Source organism: Cololabis saira, chromosome 4 (genome assembly GCF_033807715.1).
Source record: "Cololabis saira isolate AMF1-May2022 chromosome 4, fColSai1.1, whole genome shotgun sequence".
Classification (NCBI taxonomy): domain Eukaryota; kingdom Metazoa; phylum Chordata; class Actinopteri; order Beloniformes; family Belonidae; genus Cololabis; species Cololabis saira.
This window is the reverse complement of record NC_084590.1, coordinates 42,269,428-42,289,989: the sequence shown is the minus strand read 5'-3', so window position 1 is coordinate 42,289,989 and position 20,562 is coordinate 42,269,428. Positions and strand designations below refer to the sequence as shown.

Here is a 20,562-nt window from a genome sequence, read left to right as displayed (position 1 = left end):
ATCAAACAAAGCCTGCAAAACTGTGTACCAAATCTAATCAGATGGAATGAAACAGATAAGTATGCGGTTCAGCTTCTTAGTGCTTTCAGCAGTTATAAAGTTGCCATGTGGTGTTGCACGAACTTAAGCAAATAAACTTAGAGTAACTGTTCATACCTAAAACACAGATAAAGAGACTATATTCATATCCTGAAGACCTTCCCACATATCACCTGTCCATGTCATCAATAAAGCTCATTTTTCATAATTGATTATTTTTGTTTCAATAAAACTGACCTCAAGTGACAACTATTAATGGGGTAGTTGTGGTAGGTTACCGCAACCAATGCATTATATATTAAACTGTTCATGTCTTTGAAATTCTTTAAATGATTCTATTCATGAATTATACATTCAGTTGCAGTATTCTATCTCCCTTTAGTAAGTGTTACACCAGGAACTGGGATGTCACACTTGGAATGTCTTTGTTTAATCAAGGTGCTGTCCTGGGTTCTCAAAAGTAACCTTGTGTCCTCAAATTCAAATTCAGCACATGCCAAGCTTTAACAATACAGGTGTAAAAGGTGACCAGATGAGTCTATGTAGCTGCACCTGCTGACCGGAAGGGACTTTCTCTTTATAAATGTCTTGCCTGCCCAAGATCTATCGTTGAAGAACCATGAAAGTAAACTGTGTAAAGGGACAGGGGCAGGGTCTTAATGTACTGAGCAACTAACATTTTCAACAGAAAATGTCACCTTTGTATTTAACTCTAAAAGTGAACTTGTTTCAGACATCTGTGAGGTTGTTGGAAGTTTAACCCTCGTAATAAAAAGGTGACAAGGTTTTTTTTTATGAACGATTGATTTGAATTTTATGAGAATTTTGTGAGGGGAGCCAACATTTAAGGGTTTGTTTCTGTATATATTAGTATATCTTAGCCTTTAGGAGTGAAAATCATGTTGGGAGTTTATTTTCCAAGTACAAACAGATTGTTGTAAAACTATAGGGTCCAAATTGCGCAGGCGCAGTGAGACGTGTCAATTTAATGGGCAGTTGCTGTCCGTGGTGCTGAAACTTTTCGGGACCATTGGCTTGGACCCTACCAAAGGTGGGGAACATGGCTTTTTTCTTTTTATTATTTACTTATTTTACATTATATATTGTGCTTAAAAAAACCCCTATGGGTGTGAAAAGAAAAGCCAATCTAAAAATGTTCACTTCACAATGGGAACCGTTTTTCCGGTAATCATCAGGAGACCAGCCAGAGGTCATCGATGGTTTACCCACCTTTTTCATTCGCCACCCACACCAAAGCGCACAATAGCACCCCAGCACAACACTTTCAATAATTCACAACGGCGTGATTCCACAGAGAAAGTGAATGGCCCTGCACCTAAAGCCGCGATGCTGTCAATGATTAGTGCGGATGCGCTGGCAGGGCAGGTAGAGAGAGAGAGGGAAGGAGAGAGGGAGCGATAGAGAGGGAGGGAGGGAGAGAGGGAGGATGCTGCCAGCGGAAAATGGCTGCTGCAACCTCAAGCCTATCCTGATACACCGAAACGACATCAAGGTGGAGAGAGAGAGAGAGCCACAGGAAGAGCGAGGAAGATTAGGAAAATGAGAGCAGATGGAGAGAGAATGTGAGTGAGTCTGAGTGTTTCCTGAAAGGAGGATAAAAAGAGGGAGAGAGGAGACCCTGGGGTGGGCTGCTGCAAGCGGCGGGCAACACCGAGCCATGGAGGGCGAGTAAGTCCTTACATTTTCTTTTTTTTTTTTTGAACATTGCAAATATATAGTGAGCCATCCACCAAAAAACAGATAGACAGAACCGCCACCAGCATCACTGCTCCACCAACAGTGTGATGATGGGCTGTTATCACAGTTGCTGCTCTACAGCTAAAGCAGGCTGCCGAGAATAAAAACACCATTACGTAGTCTGGAATCAACAGCATACACCCCATTTCTGATATATCATTGCCAATGTGGGATAAATGCAAAGCCACCTACATGTGGAGCTGCGCTTTTACGAGACTGGCCCAATGTACACGCACAAGAGCAGGGGGATTAAAGCAGAATAAACGTCTTTACAAACATGGGAAGCAGTGCAATAATTCAAATGCGTGCTTGGCGAAGGGTAGAAAAAAAAAAAAACAATCACGAAATCAGTGAGTGTGTAACATGTAGGGGGGGAAAGGGCGAAATATGGCGAGTTTGGGGCCAGCATCGCGTCATTCAAGACAAGGATACAGTGAATCGAGGGAGGGATGGAGGCGTTGTGATTTTTATCAACGTGTCTCGGGGTTTCATTATGATTTTTAAAGCCAAACTTTATGAATGAAATGTGATTTTTCTCTCCCTCTCTCGCTCTCCCTCGTCCTCACCCCTCCTCTCCTTCTTCCCTTCTCTAATCGGCCCCCTCCCCCCATCTCTCGTTTCCTCTCCATCCTCTCACCCACTTCTTCTTCTCTTCTTCTTCTTCATTTTCTTCCTTCCCTATTCCCGTTTCCACGCGCGATTTATTTAGGCCTTGAAATATTATTTTATTTCCGAGGAAAATCCAAAACGCGCAGTGCGAACTAAAGATCCGGTTTCGTTCAGACCCATTCATAAAAAAAAACCCCAACAACAACAACAAAACCCCCCCAACATAATATCCAAGCGTGTTAATGAATGCACTCAGCAAGATCTGAATGGAGAGAAATATCATAGACATTTATTCCAACAATTACAATGAATGTGACTTGATGATGAAATAATCAAATAAGAAAGAGAAAGGCGCTGCTGTGTTGTTGGAGATGCATATGTAGAGCTGCTCCTGAATTATTCAACCGAATGGCGAGTGCATCTTATTTTTATTTTATTTATTTATTATAAGAATGCCGGGCCTCTGATGGCGAATGGGTGCGTTCATTGATACGTCTATGTGGGAAAAACCAACCATTCTTCCTCCCTCCTCCCATCCGGACGCTTGTCTCCTCCTCAACCGCTGGCTTTCATTCTGGAAATTTGCTCCGTTGTTCTTTGATTCTCAGCCCACGTAGCTCGCAGCCAGACGTATACAGCGCCTTGTTAAAAAAAGGGACTCAAATGCTTTAAAGAAAAAGAAAAAGGGAGGAAAAAAACCACACAACCGGGATCAAATTTACCTCTGTCATGTGAGCGACCGCCTTGGATGTGACTGTGAGATGGGCCTTTGAGTAGTCATGTTGCAGCGCCACACAGTCCAAGCTGTCAACTGTGACTCCTTTGTGTGAATTTCATCATTTCATTCACACAAAACCTTGAACTGGATATTGTTTTAAAGGAGATATTTATGTTCACATGAAAAAAAATGGATGACATAATTTCCTGAGGTCTAAATTAAAATGTCTGCTACACCTTTTGGTCAAAATACCGGCGATAGAGGCCAAAAGAATCCCCGTCAGCCATGTTTCTACTGCTCCTTTCACAGCAGCTGGTATTAAGGGGGTGGAGTTTTCTGTGATTTATGCTTCTATCTGAAATCATTGTAATGTATAACCCTACTTGTTATCCCCTGTAATAACCTGGTCTGCACCTTCCCAGAAATGTAACTACACATCTAGTTGACTCAGTTGATGTCTGCTTGGTAGCTTTGTTTTCCTTCTGCCTATTTCCCGCAAACGCTTCTTCTTCTCTGCTGTTTCCTAATTAGGTATAAAGACAATGCTGCAATATCATTAGAAATAGACTGTTACTCAACATTTATCAGCTCCAATTCACACAAGATGTGATTAATATACGAGCGACATTAAGGGAGAGAATGAAAAGATGCTCAGGACTGCAGAAAATAATATCACCTAGTGTTGTTAGTGTAATTATAGAACGATATGGACCACAATGGACAAATGTAAATGCCAACTATGATGTAGATCCTATGTAGGCTATGTTGCGACATACAACGTTAAATCACACTTTAGCATCCCAACTGTAGATCCGGTTTATATCTGGGTCTGTGCCTCTTTCAAAATCAGTCATACAGCTTTGGCTGCCCCACTTCAGGAGTACAGGAAATGCAGCATGGTGTGAGAAAAAGCAGGAAATACAGATGAGGAAACACTCGGGGAGTGGTGGCCTAGGGGTTACAGAGGTGGGCCTGGGACCCAAGCTCAAGCCCCCAGGATGGCAACCAAGTTATACCACTTTGGGCCCCTGAGCAAGGCCCTTCACCCTAAATGCTCCCCGGGCGCCAGAATAATGGCAGCCCACTGCTCCTAGTCTAACTAGTGATAGGTTAACAGCAGAGGACAAATTTAGGTGTATTTCCATGTATACTGACAAATAAAGAGATTATTATTTACTGTAGCCTAATCATCTGTGATGTCACTGTACCCTGCTAATCGGAGGTGCTCTTGGAGCAAAACATTTTAAAGTTTGAAGTTATTTTATCAAGAAGCTTTCACCCAAATACAGTATATACAGACAAGCGTACATCTACAGAAACATAACATTTTTCTGTCCATAGCATTTAGAGAATTTATACTCTTGTAAAAATAATTTGTTTAAATTTTTTTTAAAGTATTTTATTTAAAAGAAAAACAACATATTTTTTAACTACCGCACCATTTGGAGCCATCAACTTGGCAATATTTGCTTTTTAATCAATTATTTAGAACCCCAACCACCACAAAAGTGCTTGTCTCCACAGTCATTTATGGAGGGAAAGTGCTGTATTTAGAGTTTAAAAATATATTTTTCTACCATTCAAAATGAAAAAAAAATTATAAATAACTATCAAATAAATGATGTAAATGACATATTAAAACCAAATGCCAAATAAATATTATAAAATATATTTAAAAAGTAGTCGTGTCACTGGTGTTACCATGCAACAAGTCTTTTATTTAAAAAAAAAAATAAATTACACTGATGACATCACTCGACCTTCTTTGACCTCTTGAAGAAGACCCTCTGGTTAAAAAAAAGTATTTGTAAATACTTTTGTTTTCATAATACTTAAAAGTAGATGTATCTAGATGTATCTTTGTAAATGTATGTGTTCACGCTGATGTTTTCTCGACAGTGTGCGTGTTCGCGCCGTGGTGATGACACGGGACGACTCCAGTGGCGGTTGGGTGCAGCTGGGCGGGGGCGGCCTCAGTCACGTGGTCATATGGAAGGGGCGGGGCCTCGACGGCAGGGGGCGGAGAGAGTACGTCATCCGCGGAGAGCGGCTGCGAGATCGAGCAGTGAGTGTGTGCGTGTGTTACCGGCCATTGACAAAATCACTGTCTCTCTTGGTTAATGTCACTCTTTTACTGGCTAAATATCATATACACTGTTGTAAGTAGAAAAAAAAATGAACCCATCTTTCCAATGTTTTTTAAATGATTTCAAACGTTTTTTTTGTCTCTATTAAAATAATTAAAGGGGACCAATTATGGCATCTAATACCCATTTTAAACAGACCTTGAATGTCTTAAAAACAAGCCTTTGATTGTTTTTGCTAAATAAATTAGAAATTTAGCCTCTGAGCCATGTCTTCAGCATCCCAGTCTCTAACCTCATTATCTATGCAGGATTCTGAGTGGGCGGGGCTATGATAATGAGGCTGTGCTGATTGGCTGCCTGAATGACGCGATACACCGCTACGAAAAAAATGGTGGAAGCTCCAGCCGGCGGAGTTACCGTGCCCTAACACCGTGTCATAACTGCATGCGATGCGAGCGAGCGTCAGCGACAAAATCAATTCCATTGCTTTATTTTCTATTGGACTGTCCTAACTGGCCGTTTTGAGCTGAACATTTGTCGGACGCCCTGCTTCTATTGTCTTCCTGTCGTCCTGTTAAAAGCCGGTTGAAAGCGCTGTAGGAAACGGTCACAGATGAGGAACGGCTGGTCCAGTTAGTTGAAATGAGGAGTTATCTCTATGATTCCTCCTCATTTCACTACAAAAACCTCAATAAAGTGGCAGCTGCTGGAGGGAGATGGACAGAGAGCGTCCGATGTCACGCAGTGCTACGCGATAGTCGGACGTTTGCATGCAGTTAGGACACGGTGTTATGGTTGTGGGCGTGGTTTGCATTTTGGTTACGTAACGACAGGAGCAGAATCTGAATGGCTCGTAGATCCACATCACACTGGACGGCTCATCCAGGCGGCTGTAAAGACACTGCAGAATTTGGTTGCTTTCCTCCTTCTCTGAGTTGGCAGGCTGAGGGGAGACCACTTTATATATGTTAAAGCAAGAAAAAACCTGTTTTTCATAATAGGTCCCCTTTAAGTCAAATAACTTAAAAAAAATTATTAGCTGATATATCAAAGTATCTTTTATTTTAATCTCTTTCTGAAATGTCGATGCTATTTGCCTTAAAATGCCTTACTGTTTTTGTTATTAATTTTTTTAAATTTTTTTATTTATACTAGAGAACAAGCAAGACAAAGAGTGAAACGAAATAGTACAAAACAACAAAGTCAATGTTTTTGCAGATTTCGATCAAGTGTGTGCGTGTATGAGTGCACTTATGTATGTCAGCACGTGTGTGGTGTGTATGGGTATGATGGTGTTCTACAATTATGTTTTTTTAAGGACAGGAATGCAGCCAAAAATAAATAAATGAGTAAATAAAGCAAAATAAATAAATAGGGTTTACAAGGGGGAGTCATTAATGCAGGAAGAAATGAGAGTGAAATGTGTACCTTATTGTTTGTGTGTATGTCTCTTGTCCATGATACCTCCCAAAATATGTTCTATTTTCTTATATTGTATTGTAATTCCTCGACAAGCAGTTTGTATAAATGTGTGTTTTTGTTTATGAATTGTGTTCAATAAAAATTAAAAAGAAAAGTGTGTTACCAGCTGTCTCTGGTGCCACGTTGCTCGCCAACACCACCTAAAGACTGCAGTTATGTCACATTGACTTCCTGACTTCTTATTGCTGTTTGTGTCTTCAGCCGGTGTTGGAGTGTGCAGTGCAAAGGGGGTTAGTGTACAACAAGGTCAACCCCATCTTCCACCACTGGCGGGTAGAGGACCGAAAGTTTGGCCTTACTTTCCAGAGTCCTGCCGATGCCATCTCCTTTGAGAAAGGGCTGCAGACTGTCATAGACAAGCTGGACAGAGGTAGACACACACAACCCACATGTGTACAGGTATATCCATGTTCTCTCCAGGTCTCTCCATCCCTACCCGGATACCTTGGCCTTGCGTATCGGCCAATATCAGATAACGATCTGATACGGCTGATGGCTGCAGCCTCTAATTAGATATTGCTCCACTAAATTTGTAAAACACAATGTAGTGCTTTATCACGGAGATATAAATGTACTGAACTGTCTCAGAGTAATCAATCACTGTGCAATAATAATAATAATAATAATAATAATAATAATAATAATAATAATAAAAATAATAATAATAATAATAATAATAATAATAAAAATAATAATAACCACAATCATATGCTGTAACAATGCACCCTTCAATTTTTTTTAAATTGTATATACAGGACTGTCTCAGAAAATTAGAATATTGTGATTTTCTGTAATGCAATTACAAAAAACAAAAATGTCATACATTCTGGATTCATTACAAATCAACTGAAATATTGCAAGCCTTTTATTATTTTAATATTGCTGATCATGGCTTACAGCTTAAGAAAACTCAAATATCCTATCTCAAAAAATTTGAATATTCTGGGAATCTTAATCTTAATCAGTAAACCATAATCAGCAATATTAAAATAATAAAAGGCTTGCAATATTTCAGTTCAACTTTATCACAATATTCTAATTTTCTGAGACAGTCCTGTATGTTAATAAGAGCCATTTGTCTATCAGGATCGATTTTAAGGTTCTCTTACTAGTTTTTAAATCTCTTAACAGTCTCGGGCCTTCTTATCTGTCTGATCTGCTTTTACCGTATAAACCCTCGCGGACCCTGAGGTCCTCCGGCACCGGCCTTTTAATCATTCCAAAAGTTAGAACCATAACCCACGGTGAGGCATCATTTCATTACTACGTCTGTGGAACAGCCTGCTGGAGAACCTCAGGACCGCAGAGACTGTTGATGTTTATAAAAGCAGGCTCAAGACTGACCTTTTTAAATCGGCTTTTAGCTGATTCCTTTGTCTTTCTTGTATACCCTTGTTTTAACTAGCTGTTCTTGTTGTTCTTGTTTTTTAACCCAGGTCTTATGGTTTTATGGTTTTAAGTTGTTCTTATGCTTGTTTTAGCAGGTCTTGCTTTCTAGACCTACTTTACCTACTTTATACATTTAAACTCTTTTAGTGTGTATTTTAACCTCATAGCCTATCTTATCCTGCTTTCTTGTAGCTTTTATCTCCAGTGTTTCCTCATGGGGAGCCTCCATGCTGGGAGTGACTCTGGCCTGCAGGGGGGTCGTCCTGGGGGTCGTCCTGGGGGTGGTTCTGGCCTGGATGGTTGTGGAGCTCTGCACCACAGCTTCACCGCTGTGGTGTGGACTCCTCTATCCGTCCGGGCTCGGATGGTCTCTGTGGAGGGATGGTCTCTGTGGAGGAACCCCTTGTGGTTGAGGGTTATGAGACCTCCTGGTGTGGATGGCTCCCTGATACCGTTTCCTCACCTGGATCCTCAGTGCTCAGCCATATACTAGTGTGAACTGTAGGGTGCTTGCGTCTGTCTGTGTGTGTGTGTGTGTGTGTGTGTGTGTGTGTGTGTGTGTGTGTGTGTGTGTGTGTGTGTGTGTGTGTGTGTGTGTGTGTGTGTGTGTGTGTAGCGCTATGTAAAGCACTTTGCGTTGCATTTTTTATTTGTATGAAAAGCGCTATACAAATAAAGATTGATTTGATTTGATTTGATTACTCTTTGCTATTATTTAAATCTGGGTACAGTGAGCAAAATAATCTGAGTCAAATTCTCTGTCTGGCATGTTCAAACTTGGCAAATAAAGCTGATTCTGATTCCGTTATTTGATTTGTTAACGTAAAATTGAAAGAAAAATTATGTGAATCCTGCATAAATTCATATTTATCTATGGTGGACTGATATGGGTTTTTCTATCGTCAATGCCAATTTTCAGAACTGAAGGCATGATTACAATTTTTGTTGCCAATATGATCCATAATGTTAAATCAATTCATTAAATAAAGTTTAAAATGAGTCATTAAACGAGTATTGCGGTGTGAAATAGCTAAATGATCTCAGATGTAGTCCATGGGCTCGACTACTACGAACCAGATCATTTCAAGGGGTTCACATACTTTTTTTGCTCCTCTTGCTGCCCTCACAGCTTACGTATGATGCAGCAAGTGACGTACATCTATGTGTCCCATTATCTGATACCTGATCCAGCTTTTCAGACAATATTGAGCCTGATATCGTTGTCGGATTGGTATTGGTATACTTGTTCCTCCATAAACGGAGACTAAATCCTCTTTCTCCTCATGTCATCTAGGGTCTGACTCGCCCTCATCCTCTACCCCAGAAGAGGCCGACACTGAAGATGACGGACAAGCCGTAAGTATCTCAGTAGTTTTTTGTTTTTGTTTACACAATTTTCTTTCTTTCTTTTGTTTTTTGTTTTCTTTCTTCATTTCGGGGTGACATTGAACCCCTGTCAGTCCCACACAGGAAGCGAGTCGTCATCCAACAGCAGAAAGGAGATGCTTCCCAAACCCATCACCATAGTGACAAGCGAGTCCTCATCTACCTGCTTTGTGCGGCCGGAGGAGTTTAGCTTTGGATCCAGCCAAGCCGTCACCACTCACACACCTGCTCAGGTACAGCAACATCTCCAGAAGCAAATTTCAGATAATCCTGAAATTATGATTGTGTTTTTTTTGAGATATGCTGAGCATACCTGTCAAGTCTCCCGTTTTGGCCGGGAAACTACTGTATTTTAACCCTCTTTCCCGCCTTCCTCCCATATTAGTATTTTGCGCAAATTTCCCGTTTTATAATATAATTTTTAAATAGCAAACTGAATTGCCACTAGCCTCGCGAGAACTGCAACCTGCTGTAGCCTGGGTGGCAGTTCTCGCGAGGTTAGTGGCGACAACGGGAACAAACTCGGAAAAACAAATCAGAGATGGATGGATGTAATGAGAGAGAAGACATTTTTGCTAAAAAAGCAAAGACTTCGTGTAAATATCTGTAAAAATGGGATAGAGAATTTACTTTCCTAAAGAGGAGAACAGTTATGAGTTCTGAAAGATGAGTAACTGTGATGTTAGTGTCTCTGACGGGGGAAGAACAATGTCCATCAACAGCACCAGTGCTGTATAATCAGTCAGTGAATACCAGAGAGCCACATGAGGGAAAATGACAAATAAAAAGAAAATGTAAATGTTTCACTTGAAGACAATCAATGTGTAAACTGAAAATATTTCAAATAAATAAATGGGCTTTAATTCCCTTTTGCGTGTTCATTGAGACTATTATAGGAATTACATACATAGGAATGTCAACAAAGGTTGGCCCTATCAGGCTATGAGCACATAATTGTAGTTTTTAGATTTCTCGTAAATCTGTCTTAAAATGTAAGATACTGGACCTCGGTTGGTGGAAAATTTCCCTTATTTTTAAATCCAAAACTTGACAGGTATGACGCTCTGTTCCCGACTCCCTGTGTGTAATCCTGCACCACTTGTGTCTGACAAGTACATCAGAGAGTTAGATGAACGCTCTGTATTCCAAAGGTTGAGGGTTTGAGACTTGCAGCTGAAAGACTTACCAAACTAGACAGGCACACACTGCAACGGACAATTAGGTCTGCAGAGAGGATAATTGGGACTAATCTCCCATCTATCCAGGACCTGAGGGGTATTCCAGGAAGCGGGTTTAGTGAAAAGTCTGAGTTTGTTAAGCCTGAGATCAGGGAAATCCGGAGTTTTCAGTTCCAGAAAGCGATTTAACTCAAACTCTGAGTCAGTTACTATGGCAACTGAGCCTCTGAACCTAACCTGCTCGCTAGCAATAAACCCCGAGTTTCTCTCCGTCTCCTCCCTCAGTGGCGTCAATTCAGCCAATGGGCCTTTACGCAATACGCATCCGTTTTCTGCACCACGGACAGCAAGCGGCAGTTAGAGAGCAGAAAAAGCGTATCTAATAAACGCAACGTATTTTATTCACTATGTCAGTGCAACAATAACACAGGGACATCCGAGTTTAACTTCAAACAGTTAAAGTCCAAATGCAAAAAGGAGAGGGAGGGAGCAGAAGACAGAAAGAGAGAGAGAGTAAAAAAAAAGTTGAATATTTCCCTTAAACAGATTTATAAGAGGGTAGGGTGATTTGATATCTTACCTTAAAATGAACTTGCATAATTATTCCATCAGTGGCTAACAGCCTCGTTAATATCTTCTGCTGCTGGGGCAACATTGGAACCATCACTTGCCTTTTTTTTTTTTAAATTGCGTGGTTGTCTGCTTCCTTTTCATTTTTGTAAGTTAGTAACACTGCAGAGCGCGCTAAAAACGAGATTGATAGCGACCACTGTCGTCACGGACGCTGGGACATCACATTTTAAGATATGAGGAGGGGGGGGGGTACAAGTGTTAGGAAAGATAATACCTAGTGAAATCCATCATGTTGTTCTGATATGCATTTGTAGTTATTTTATATGTATTAAGTAATAGAATAAACCAATACAAATAGACACAGAGTAATTCCATAAATGTATAAAAGAAATAAAAAAAACATTTACATTTTCCCCTGAAGCCGAGGTGTGGCGGCTGCCCCTGATCTAAATGACAAATAAATTTCATTCAATACCATTCCACCACTGTTTTCATCTGTAATACTATACGACAGTGTGCTTAAATGTTAAATGAATACTGCATTCAAACTTACACATTGACTGCAGCAACTTTCTCCCGCGCCAATTCTCTCCTCGTGTTTCGTGTTTTTTTTTCCGAAATATGCTCTCATACTCGCCATACGCACGTATTAACACTTCTAACTCCAGTGGCGTGAAATATGTGGATCTTCAGATGCAAACTAATGTTTCCTCAAAGGGATTTTGTAAATTGAAATGTTAAATAAAGTTTAAAAAAAAAAAGAAAAAGTATGTCGCTCTTTTGTTGTCGCCGGTTGCCATGGTGAATCGTTGTATCAGGGCTCTACTGATGATGGCTTTTTATATCCCTCACGCACGCGCTTAGCTCAAGCTTAATAAACTCAGAGTTGATTGAACTAACTCATATCAGCTGTTCTGGAACCGAAAACTCCGACTTTCCTATCTCAGGTTAAGTCAATTCGGAGTTCAGGTTTAAACTCAGAATTTGTTGAACCTGCTTCCTGGAATACCCCTCTGTACCGGTCCAGGACCAGGAAACGGGCAGGTAGCATCTCTGCAGACCCCTCACACCCAGGACACAGTCTGGTTGAACTCCTCCCCTCTGGACAGCGCTACAGAGCTCTGTACGCTAAAACCTCCAGACTCAGAGACAGTTTCTTCCCCAAAGCTGTTGCTCTGATGAACTCTCATCACTCAGAGTCTCAGAGTAATCAGAATCAGAATCAGAATCAGGTTTATTAAGGCAGTTTAGAAAACTGTTTTTGACTTCGGATACACCGGCGGCACGATGGTATTGTGCGCCTGCTTTTCCAAGGGTAACACTGGGATAGGGGGGGGGGGGGGGGGGGGCGACCTCTTCACACTGAGTATAATACACAGTGTCAAGGTGCAAAAAACACCTCGGCACACAAAGCAACAAACATCATCACAAGACTTGCATGTGGGTGAATGGGGGGGGGTCCCGGCACAGCACATCCAGGTGATTTCTGCGGCTTCGTGATGTTATCAGGCGGCTCAGTACAGTTCTGAAAACAGGTCCACAGATGTTCCTGGGAGAGGGGAGGGTTAGTGGGGGCAGAGTCCCTTGTTTACATTCCACCAGGGAGATTGTGACTAGAGCGATCGGCCAAACCGCCCTGTCAAGGCCAGATTATAGAATCAACAATAATATTGCAAACAGACAGACTCAGTAATTTTCCGTCTGCCTTTAGTCTCTGGTTCATCAATGGCGACTCCAAACAGACGAATTTGTGATCAATTCCCGCCAAGCCGAGCTTCCAACCTCTCCAAGGTCTTCTCCATCTTGCCAATGAGGTCAACGACCGCCGCCAGCTTGCGATTCTGTTCAAGAATCGCATCCAGTTTATGGCTTTGCTCCCCCAGCGTTAAAGTCTGAGTGTTGATAGCCGTGCTTATCCCATCAGCCATGTCCGGCAGCTCTGAAAGGGCCAAAACACCTGTCGATGACTTACGCGTTTGTCGGTAGACCAGGAATCCCCCCCCTCCGATTAGGAGAAATCCTGCTATCATAAATCCAATTGTGAAGGCATCTTCAACGTCCTCGACAGACAGGATCGCCAAACACAACGGTTTCCAATGTAGGAATCCATTGTGTATCCAGCAAAAAATGTCCCATCGGGGCAAGAGGGCTCCCTTCCCCCCTGACTTCTTGTCGCAAAAATTTGGTCAATTGTGCTGAGAGACCAGTTAATCAATTCCATGATTGTAGAATTTTGGAGGAGTGAAAAGGAGAGACTCTGAAGACGAGACAGGACAAAAGCAGTAGCAGGGCAGATAGATAAGGGAGAGGAGCAGAAAAGCGTCCGCCTTCGCCGAGAGCCGGAAGAAAAAGAAGAATCAATCACTGTGTAATAATAATAATAATAATAATAATAATAATAATAATAATAATAACCACTATCATATGCTGTAACAATGCACCTTTCAATAACCATGTCTACCTCATACTGCTGCACCTTTCACTTTTTTAATTGTATATATGTTAATAACAGCTGCCATTTGTCTATTTACTGTACAGTGAGCAAAACAACCGGAGTAGAATTCCCTGTCTGGCATGTTCAAACTTGGCCAATAAACCTGATTCTAATTCTGATAAATGTCAGTTTCAGGGGGCATCTGGAAATAAATGTCCCCATGCTGATCTCAGACAGGGCTGCTGCTGTTGCAGAGTCCTTTTCTGTCCCACAAATACAATACGTAATTGATAAAGGTGTGACAGCAACTATTCATTAAAAAAAGCCCTTGCATTTAGAGGACTTGACGCCCAAACCTCCAGACACAGAGACAGTTTCTTCCCCCAAGCTGTTGCTCTGATGAGGATGATGAAAAATGTGCAATAATAATAATAATAATAATAATAATAATAATAATAATAATAATAATAATAATAATAATAATAATAATCATATGCTGTAACAATGCACCTTTCAATAACCATGTCTACCTCATACTGCTGCACCTTTCACTTTTAAATTGTATATATGATAATAAGAGCCATTTGTCTATTTACTGTTTGCAACTATTTAAATCTGTGTTCAATGAGCGAAATAACCGAAGTCAAATTCCCTCGGTGCGTCCGAAATGCCATACTAAAAAGTATATACTAAAAAGTATACTTAAGTTCGGCACACTTTTGGGGCACGTTTGGGGCCGTCTCACAGCAAGAAAGTTCTGGGTTCAATTCCCGCTGGGGACGCTGTGGGCGCTGATGTGCGTGTTAAGTTCCCCCATGACTTCGGCGCCCACACCTTGGGGTGGGGTTGGCGAAAGGGTGGAGTTTGCATGTTCTCCCCGTGTTCTCTTGGGTAGCTAATGGGAGCTACCCTCACAAAAACATGCAGCAGTCCTGGGCTATACATGCCCCCTCTGGCCAACCGGGGCGCCAGAGGGGTGGGGAGGATCTGGCTGGAATAACGTGATCCTTCCACGCGCTACGTCCGGCCAGAGAAACCCCACCCTGTCTGGTGAAAAGATGCGGCCTGCTCACTCCTCAGGTTAAGAAGGAGACCTGAGCTAAGTGCAGGGCCCTCCCGGGGTTGGTAGAGGGAGCAATGCCCAGGACTGACTTAGGTAGGAGCACGGGGTGGTAAAAATGGGAAAAAATCGGGGATAAAAATATATTAAAAAAAAAAAGTAGTTTGGCACACTTTTGAGTAAATATCAGTAGTGTGCATTAATTCGGACGTACTATTCAGAGCGCACATGGCACTTCCTGCCGTTGGGCATCAAATCAAATCTCTTTATGCCATTCTTTTACAGGTTCGCAACTTTCTTTTCCCTCTTGTTCGAACCTTGTCCTATTTTGAACGTTTAATCAGTTTTTCTTTTAGCAACATTTTTCCATTTTTTAATCATTTAAGTTTCATATATTATTTCGCAAGATTTTGTCACAATCTTTTATTCACCTAAAGTTTAGGGACGTCTCCCATCGCATCTTTTAGAAATTATTTTAGGCATAAGTTTCAGCTTAACCATGCATCTGCTATTTTAGCCAGTGATTTTTTCTTTCAGAAAAGTTTCTTTCAGCTGATAAGTTTCTCTTTTTTTGACAGTTTGGTTTTAGCGCTGATCTTTTTAGTGAACAATTGAAATTTTGCTTCACAATTTTGGAAACTCTCAACATTGAACATAAACAGTTTCAATCATGAACATTAGACAAGAACATTAGACAAGACAAACATTTGACAAAACCATTAAAAAACATTCCTAAGAAACCTCCTCTCATTATTCTGTACTTCTAAAGTCCCCGACCTTAAAAGCCGGTCCCCGACCGAGTGGGTGTTGGTCTTACGCACTGCCCCAGGCTAGTATTTTTAAAATTCCCCGACTTCAAAAAGTGGGTCCCCGACCCGCTGCCAACACTTTTTTCGCTAACCCCAGGTTAGTATACACAGAATTTCACTCGTATTTTACACAAAAATACTTCAATGGCCCAGGTATTTAAGTAAGAGGAGGTCTTACCAGTCTCTCAGTGCCTTTCCCGGCTCGGGGACCTGTCACTGGACTCCGGACCAGCGCAGGACCAACTTCCTGTTGGATCCTACGCCGTTCCAATGTCACAGATCTTGAGGTCCTGGGTTTCGGCACCAAATGTTGGGTCCCAATCAACATTACATAAATTCATAACAAGGAAAAACACAGAGACTGTTATAAATATCCTTAAATGCGCTTCTGCAGAAGTGGGGGGAGAGAGCAGAGGAGCTGCGGGCAACGTGGCCCCTCATCTGAGAACTCCTGAGCTCTTTCCCCAAAGATCTTCCTGCATGAGCTTTTTATTGAGAATCCTCACAGGAAAATGACCATATTAGGACAGTTAACAGTGAATGGACAATTGGAAGAAACAGACGGAGGAACAGAAATCGGGGTTAAAAGGTCACACATTGTGTGTGGCAGTAAACAGACATCTTTAAAACTGATCAGGAGCTTAAAGCTTTTAGAAGAACGCAAAGGTCAATGGGTCACATGGGTCAAATGCCCTCCGGACTAAAACAGGAAGTCTGAACAGTAGCTAACCTTTGGTTAACCCTTAAAGACAATGGGACAGTTGTCCCAAGACAGTCGACCCCCTGAGTACACTCAGGAAGTGGCTGCCCTGTCATCTGTTAACAGAGCATGTGACAGTTCATGAGGACAAGACTAATTCAAAAGTTTGATTAATCTCACAATGACATAATATTCGTATAATATTATATAATAATATTAATATTATATAATATTATTATACTTAATATCATACTTATGACATATATGTATCTGCGCAGCACCTAGCAACCAAACACCGCTGCATTGCATTGTGGGAAGTTTCTGCTTAGCTAGTGTCCATCAATCTACACTAATACATTTCTCCGGAATGAGTATGGATAGCAGATACTATTGAGTACGTACTAATGTTTCGGACGCACTAAAAAATCTCACATACTGTTTTTGCTACTCATTAGGATGGAAGTAGGGAATTTCGGACGCAGCCATGTTTGACCTGACTTGGCCATTCTGATTCTGATCCTGATTCTGATTCTGATCCAGATTCTGATTCTGATCCTGATTCTGATTCTGATCCTGATTCTGATCCCCCGCAGATCCATCCTCGGCCAGGACAGCACCAGACAGTGTTGAACCCCCCGGCGCCGCCACCCCCGCCTCCTGCGCCCCCCACCCCCCCCGTGGGGCCCCCGGCCTCGTCCCCCCTGTCGCCCACCATCTCCCTGCTGGAGGAGGAGGACCTGCGCAGCGTGGACCCCTGCAAGGACCTGTGGGGGTCTCCGGGCTACGAGGACTACCGGGTGGGGGGCCTGACGGGGGGCGTGGTGGTCGGCGGGGCCCAGGACAAGGAGCTGTGCGTGGTGCGCTTCGAGAAGGAGCTGGCGGGCCCGGCGGGCTGCGAGCTCTCCGCCGGCCCGGACAGCAAGGCCTCGCCCGCCTGCGCGTCCCCGCCCAACACCGTGCCAGGCGTGTCCTCAGGCGCGGGCTCGCCCACGGACACGCGCAAAGGCGCGTCCTCGCCCTGCTGCGTGCACGCCTCGCTGGCCAGGACTCGGAGGAGGGGCGGGGACCCGGGGGGGGGCGTGTCCCCCGACGAGGACTGCCCCCGCCCGCAGGCCCCGTCCGGGTGCTCGTCGCGCTGCGTGTACTGCCGCTCCGTGTTCAGCGCGGCGGAGAATGCGCGTGGCCGCTGCAGGGACGCGCCCGACCCGGCGCTGCGCTGCCTGCGCCAGTGGACGTGCGTGTGGTGCGCGGAGAGCCTGCTGTACCACTGCATGTCGGACTCGGAGGGGGAGTTCTGGGAGCCGTGCTCCTGCGACGACTCCCTTGGGGCCCTCGGGAACCCCCCCGGGGGGGCCCCGCTGTGCTGCGCTCGCTGGCTGGCGCTACTGGCGCTGTCGCTGCTGGTGCCGTGCATGTGCTGCTACCTGCCGCTGCGTGCGTGTCTGCGCTGCGGGGAGCGCTGCGGCTGCTGCGGGGGGAGGCACAAGGCGGTGCGGTGAGGCCGGGCTGGGGGGGGCCCGGGGGAGGGGACCCCCGACCCGGGGCTGCTGCGCCCCTCAGCCTCCAGCTGCATCTAGCTGCATCCAGCTGTCCTCCAGCTGCATCCAGCTGTCCTCCAGCTGCATCCAGCTGTCCTCCAGCTGCATCCAGCTGCATCCAGCTGTCCTCCAGCTGCATCCAGCTGCCTCCAGCTGCATCCAGCTGTCCTCCAACTGTCCTCCAGCTGCATCCAGCTGTCCTCCATCACCGGTCCGTGGGAGCCTGTAGCACCCTATAATGTAATAATTTCCTGAAAATGTAATAACGCCTGAAAATGTAATAAAATTTGCACTTAACTCAATCGAAAATGTAATAAAACCCGATAATGTAATAACTTCACCAATAATGTAATAAAATATCCTGACGGATATTGTAATAACATTTTTACCAATAATGTAATACCTTATTACATTATTGGGAATTTATTACATGGTACTCAAAGTCTGCAATTTAACCCAATAGTCATTCTGGTGTTTCAAATCCAACATTCTTAGATTCTTAAAACACAAAATGTAGAACTCTGGACTGAAAATGAACATATATATTACATTATTTGTCAAGTATTACATTATCAGTTTTGGAAAAAAAAAACCCACCTCAAAATGTAATAAATTCCCAATAATGTAATAAGGTATTACATTATCTGTAAAAATGTTATTACAATATCAGTCAGGATATTTTATTACATTATTGGTGAAGTTATTACATTATTGGGTTTTATTACATTGTCGATTGAGTTAAGTGCAAATGTTATTACATTTTCAGGAAATGATTACATTATAGGGTGCTACAGAGCCACCTGGGACCTCCGTGGTGGCTGCAGGCCCCCGGGGGCCACCTGGGACCCCTGTGGGGGATTTACCGATCTGGAGGGTGGCAAAGGCAACAAATGATGTGTACACTGTTTCAAATGTCTTTTTTTTAATTTAGAAAGAAAAACAAACAAACAAAAAAAAAGATGAGATGTTTATATATATGATTGTTATAATTTTGATTGGTATATTTTATTAAATGTAAAAAAAACAACAAAAAAACACATTGACAAGAAGTCCCCAAACGGCACACACGTATATTCACAACACGAGGTCTTCGGGAAGTTACGCGTTTCATGTCGGCCTGCTCATCAGTCAGATGGTCAGACGTCACCCTTTACCTCTAATTTTACCTCAGATGTTACTCAAACCTGTGTGAAGGAAGCAGGAGTGAGGTTTGCAGTGCGTCCAGCTTTCAAGAAAGCATCTGAGAACACAATTATTGTCGTATAGCTCAAGACCACAGTGGAGGGAGGTTTATCAAATGCAAAGAGACAATTATTGTTAAGGGAAGCTGCAATGACAACCCCAAAGACTCCCAAGTCTTATTGTGATCCATAATCGTCCTTTGTAACCAAACGTACATTAGTTTTCTGGGAAAAAAAAAGACAAAAAAAGAAGGAGAGAATGTGTGTCAAGCAGTAAATACCTTCACTTTGCACACCCCACCCCCATCCTTCTGTGTATTTTAAATATTAATTATTAAACATCCCATTCCATCATTTTACTCGTTGAATCAGACAAGGTGCTTAAAAACTGAAGCCTCAGAGCGAGTTTATTCTACCTAATATTTACATTGTCTGTACAGTCCCCAAAGAGAAGCAGAGCAGCGCCAAAACGCCAACCAGTCCGCAGAGGCGAAAAAAAGTGCAATGAATGAACAACGTATTGAAAGAGTATTTTTGTACCAGTTATTTGAGTTAGGGATAATTTAGTGACGATGGAAAAAGGTTGGTTTGATTTCCAGCTTAAAAAGGTAAACGGGGACATGAAACTGACAATTTTTTCACTCTGTGATGAGAAAAAGAGGCACAAGACGTGAAAAAGTAGGTCTCTGTTGGACATCAGTGGTAGGTGCTCTTGCTTCAAGTGTTGTTTCAAGTACAAAAGCTGCTAAAAATGTAAAATCCCAACCCCCCTGACGCCATTTGATTCAAATTGTCTGGTTGTCTCGTGCAACTTTGAGGACAATAGAAACAATCAGTCAACGTCTAAGTCCAGAAATGGTGCTGAGGATGCTTTAGATGCTTTTTTAAAAACAGGGTCACAGGATGGATCAGAAGATGTTTGTTTAAATGCCTCTGCTGACTGATTTTGGTGGTAAAGAGTAGAGAAAAAGTTATTTCAATCACAGCTCCAACGTATTTAAGGGAATAACTGGAGTCGATGAGCAGCGGATGACACATTTCATGGAAGAGGCAGAGATGCCAGTTTCTCCACAGAAGGCTTCCTCATGCCAAAAATGATTATGTTGTTGTTTTTTGGTTTTTCTCATTTTAATATCACTACAGTTGTTCACCTGCACGAAGAACAGAGATTAATTAGCAATCTGATTCATCCAGTTTTCTGCTCGGCGTTCAAGCATTTAATAAAAAAACACAACAAAGTAGACAGTGATTATCTAAGCGGGGCAAAAATGTTGAAAAATAAATGATTAGAGATTAAAATGAACCAAAGACGTGTGCCAGGCGTCACAGGATGAGGTCTTAAAGCTTCACGAGAATGACAGGGCATTCTCCTTCACAATAAAAAGGTAGAAATCTTGCTGAATAGGGCTAATTACAATTAAATTGTGGCAGAATTAACTTTTCAGAAGCTTCACCGCATTATTTCCATTTTAGGTTTAGCCAAGAACTTCTATCCAAAGTGACTTAAAGGGAGCGAACAGGCGGAGGGGGTTCGGTCAGGACTCTGCTGTGGTTCAGCCTGCCGACCACGTTGGTCCACGAATAAAAAAAGAAAGAACGAAAAGATCTTGTCTCAAACGGC

At 42.7% G+C, this 20,562-nt stretch overlaps 1 protein-coding gene across 1 annotated transcript; it reads left to right on the top strand.

Moving 5' to 3' along the window:
- Positions 1-1,496: 1,496 nt before the first annotated feature.
- Positions 1,497-17,721, top strand: spred3 (sprouty related EVH1 domain containing 3). The gene is made up of 6 exons (XM_061720446.1): positions 1,497-1,728; positions 5,024-5,189; positions 6,895-7,063; positions 9,377-9,438; positions 9,543-9,701; positions 16,816-17,721. The coding sequence occupies exons 1-6, from the start codon at positions 1,718-1,720 to the stop codon at positions 17,719-17,721; spliced, it is 1,473 nt and encodes a 490-aa protein (XP_061576430.1). The 5' UTR covers positions 1,497-1,717.
- Positions 17,722-20,562: the final 2,841 nt, after the last annotated feature.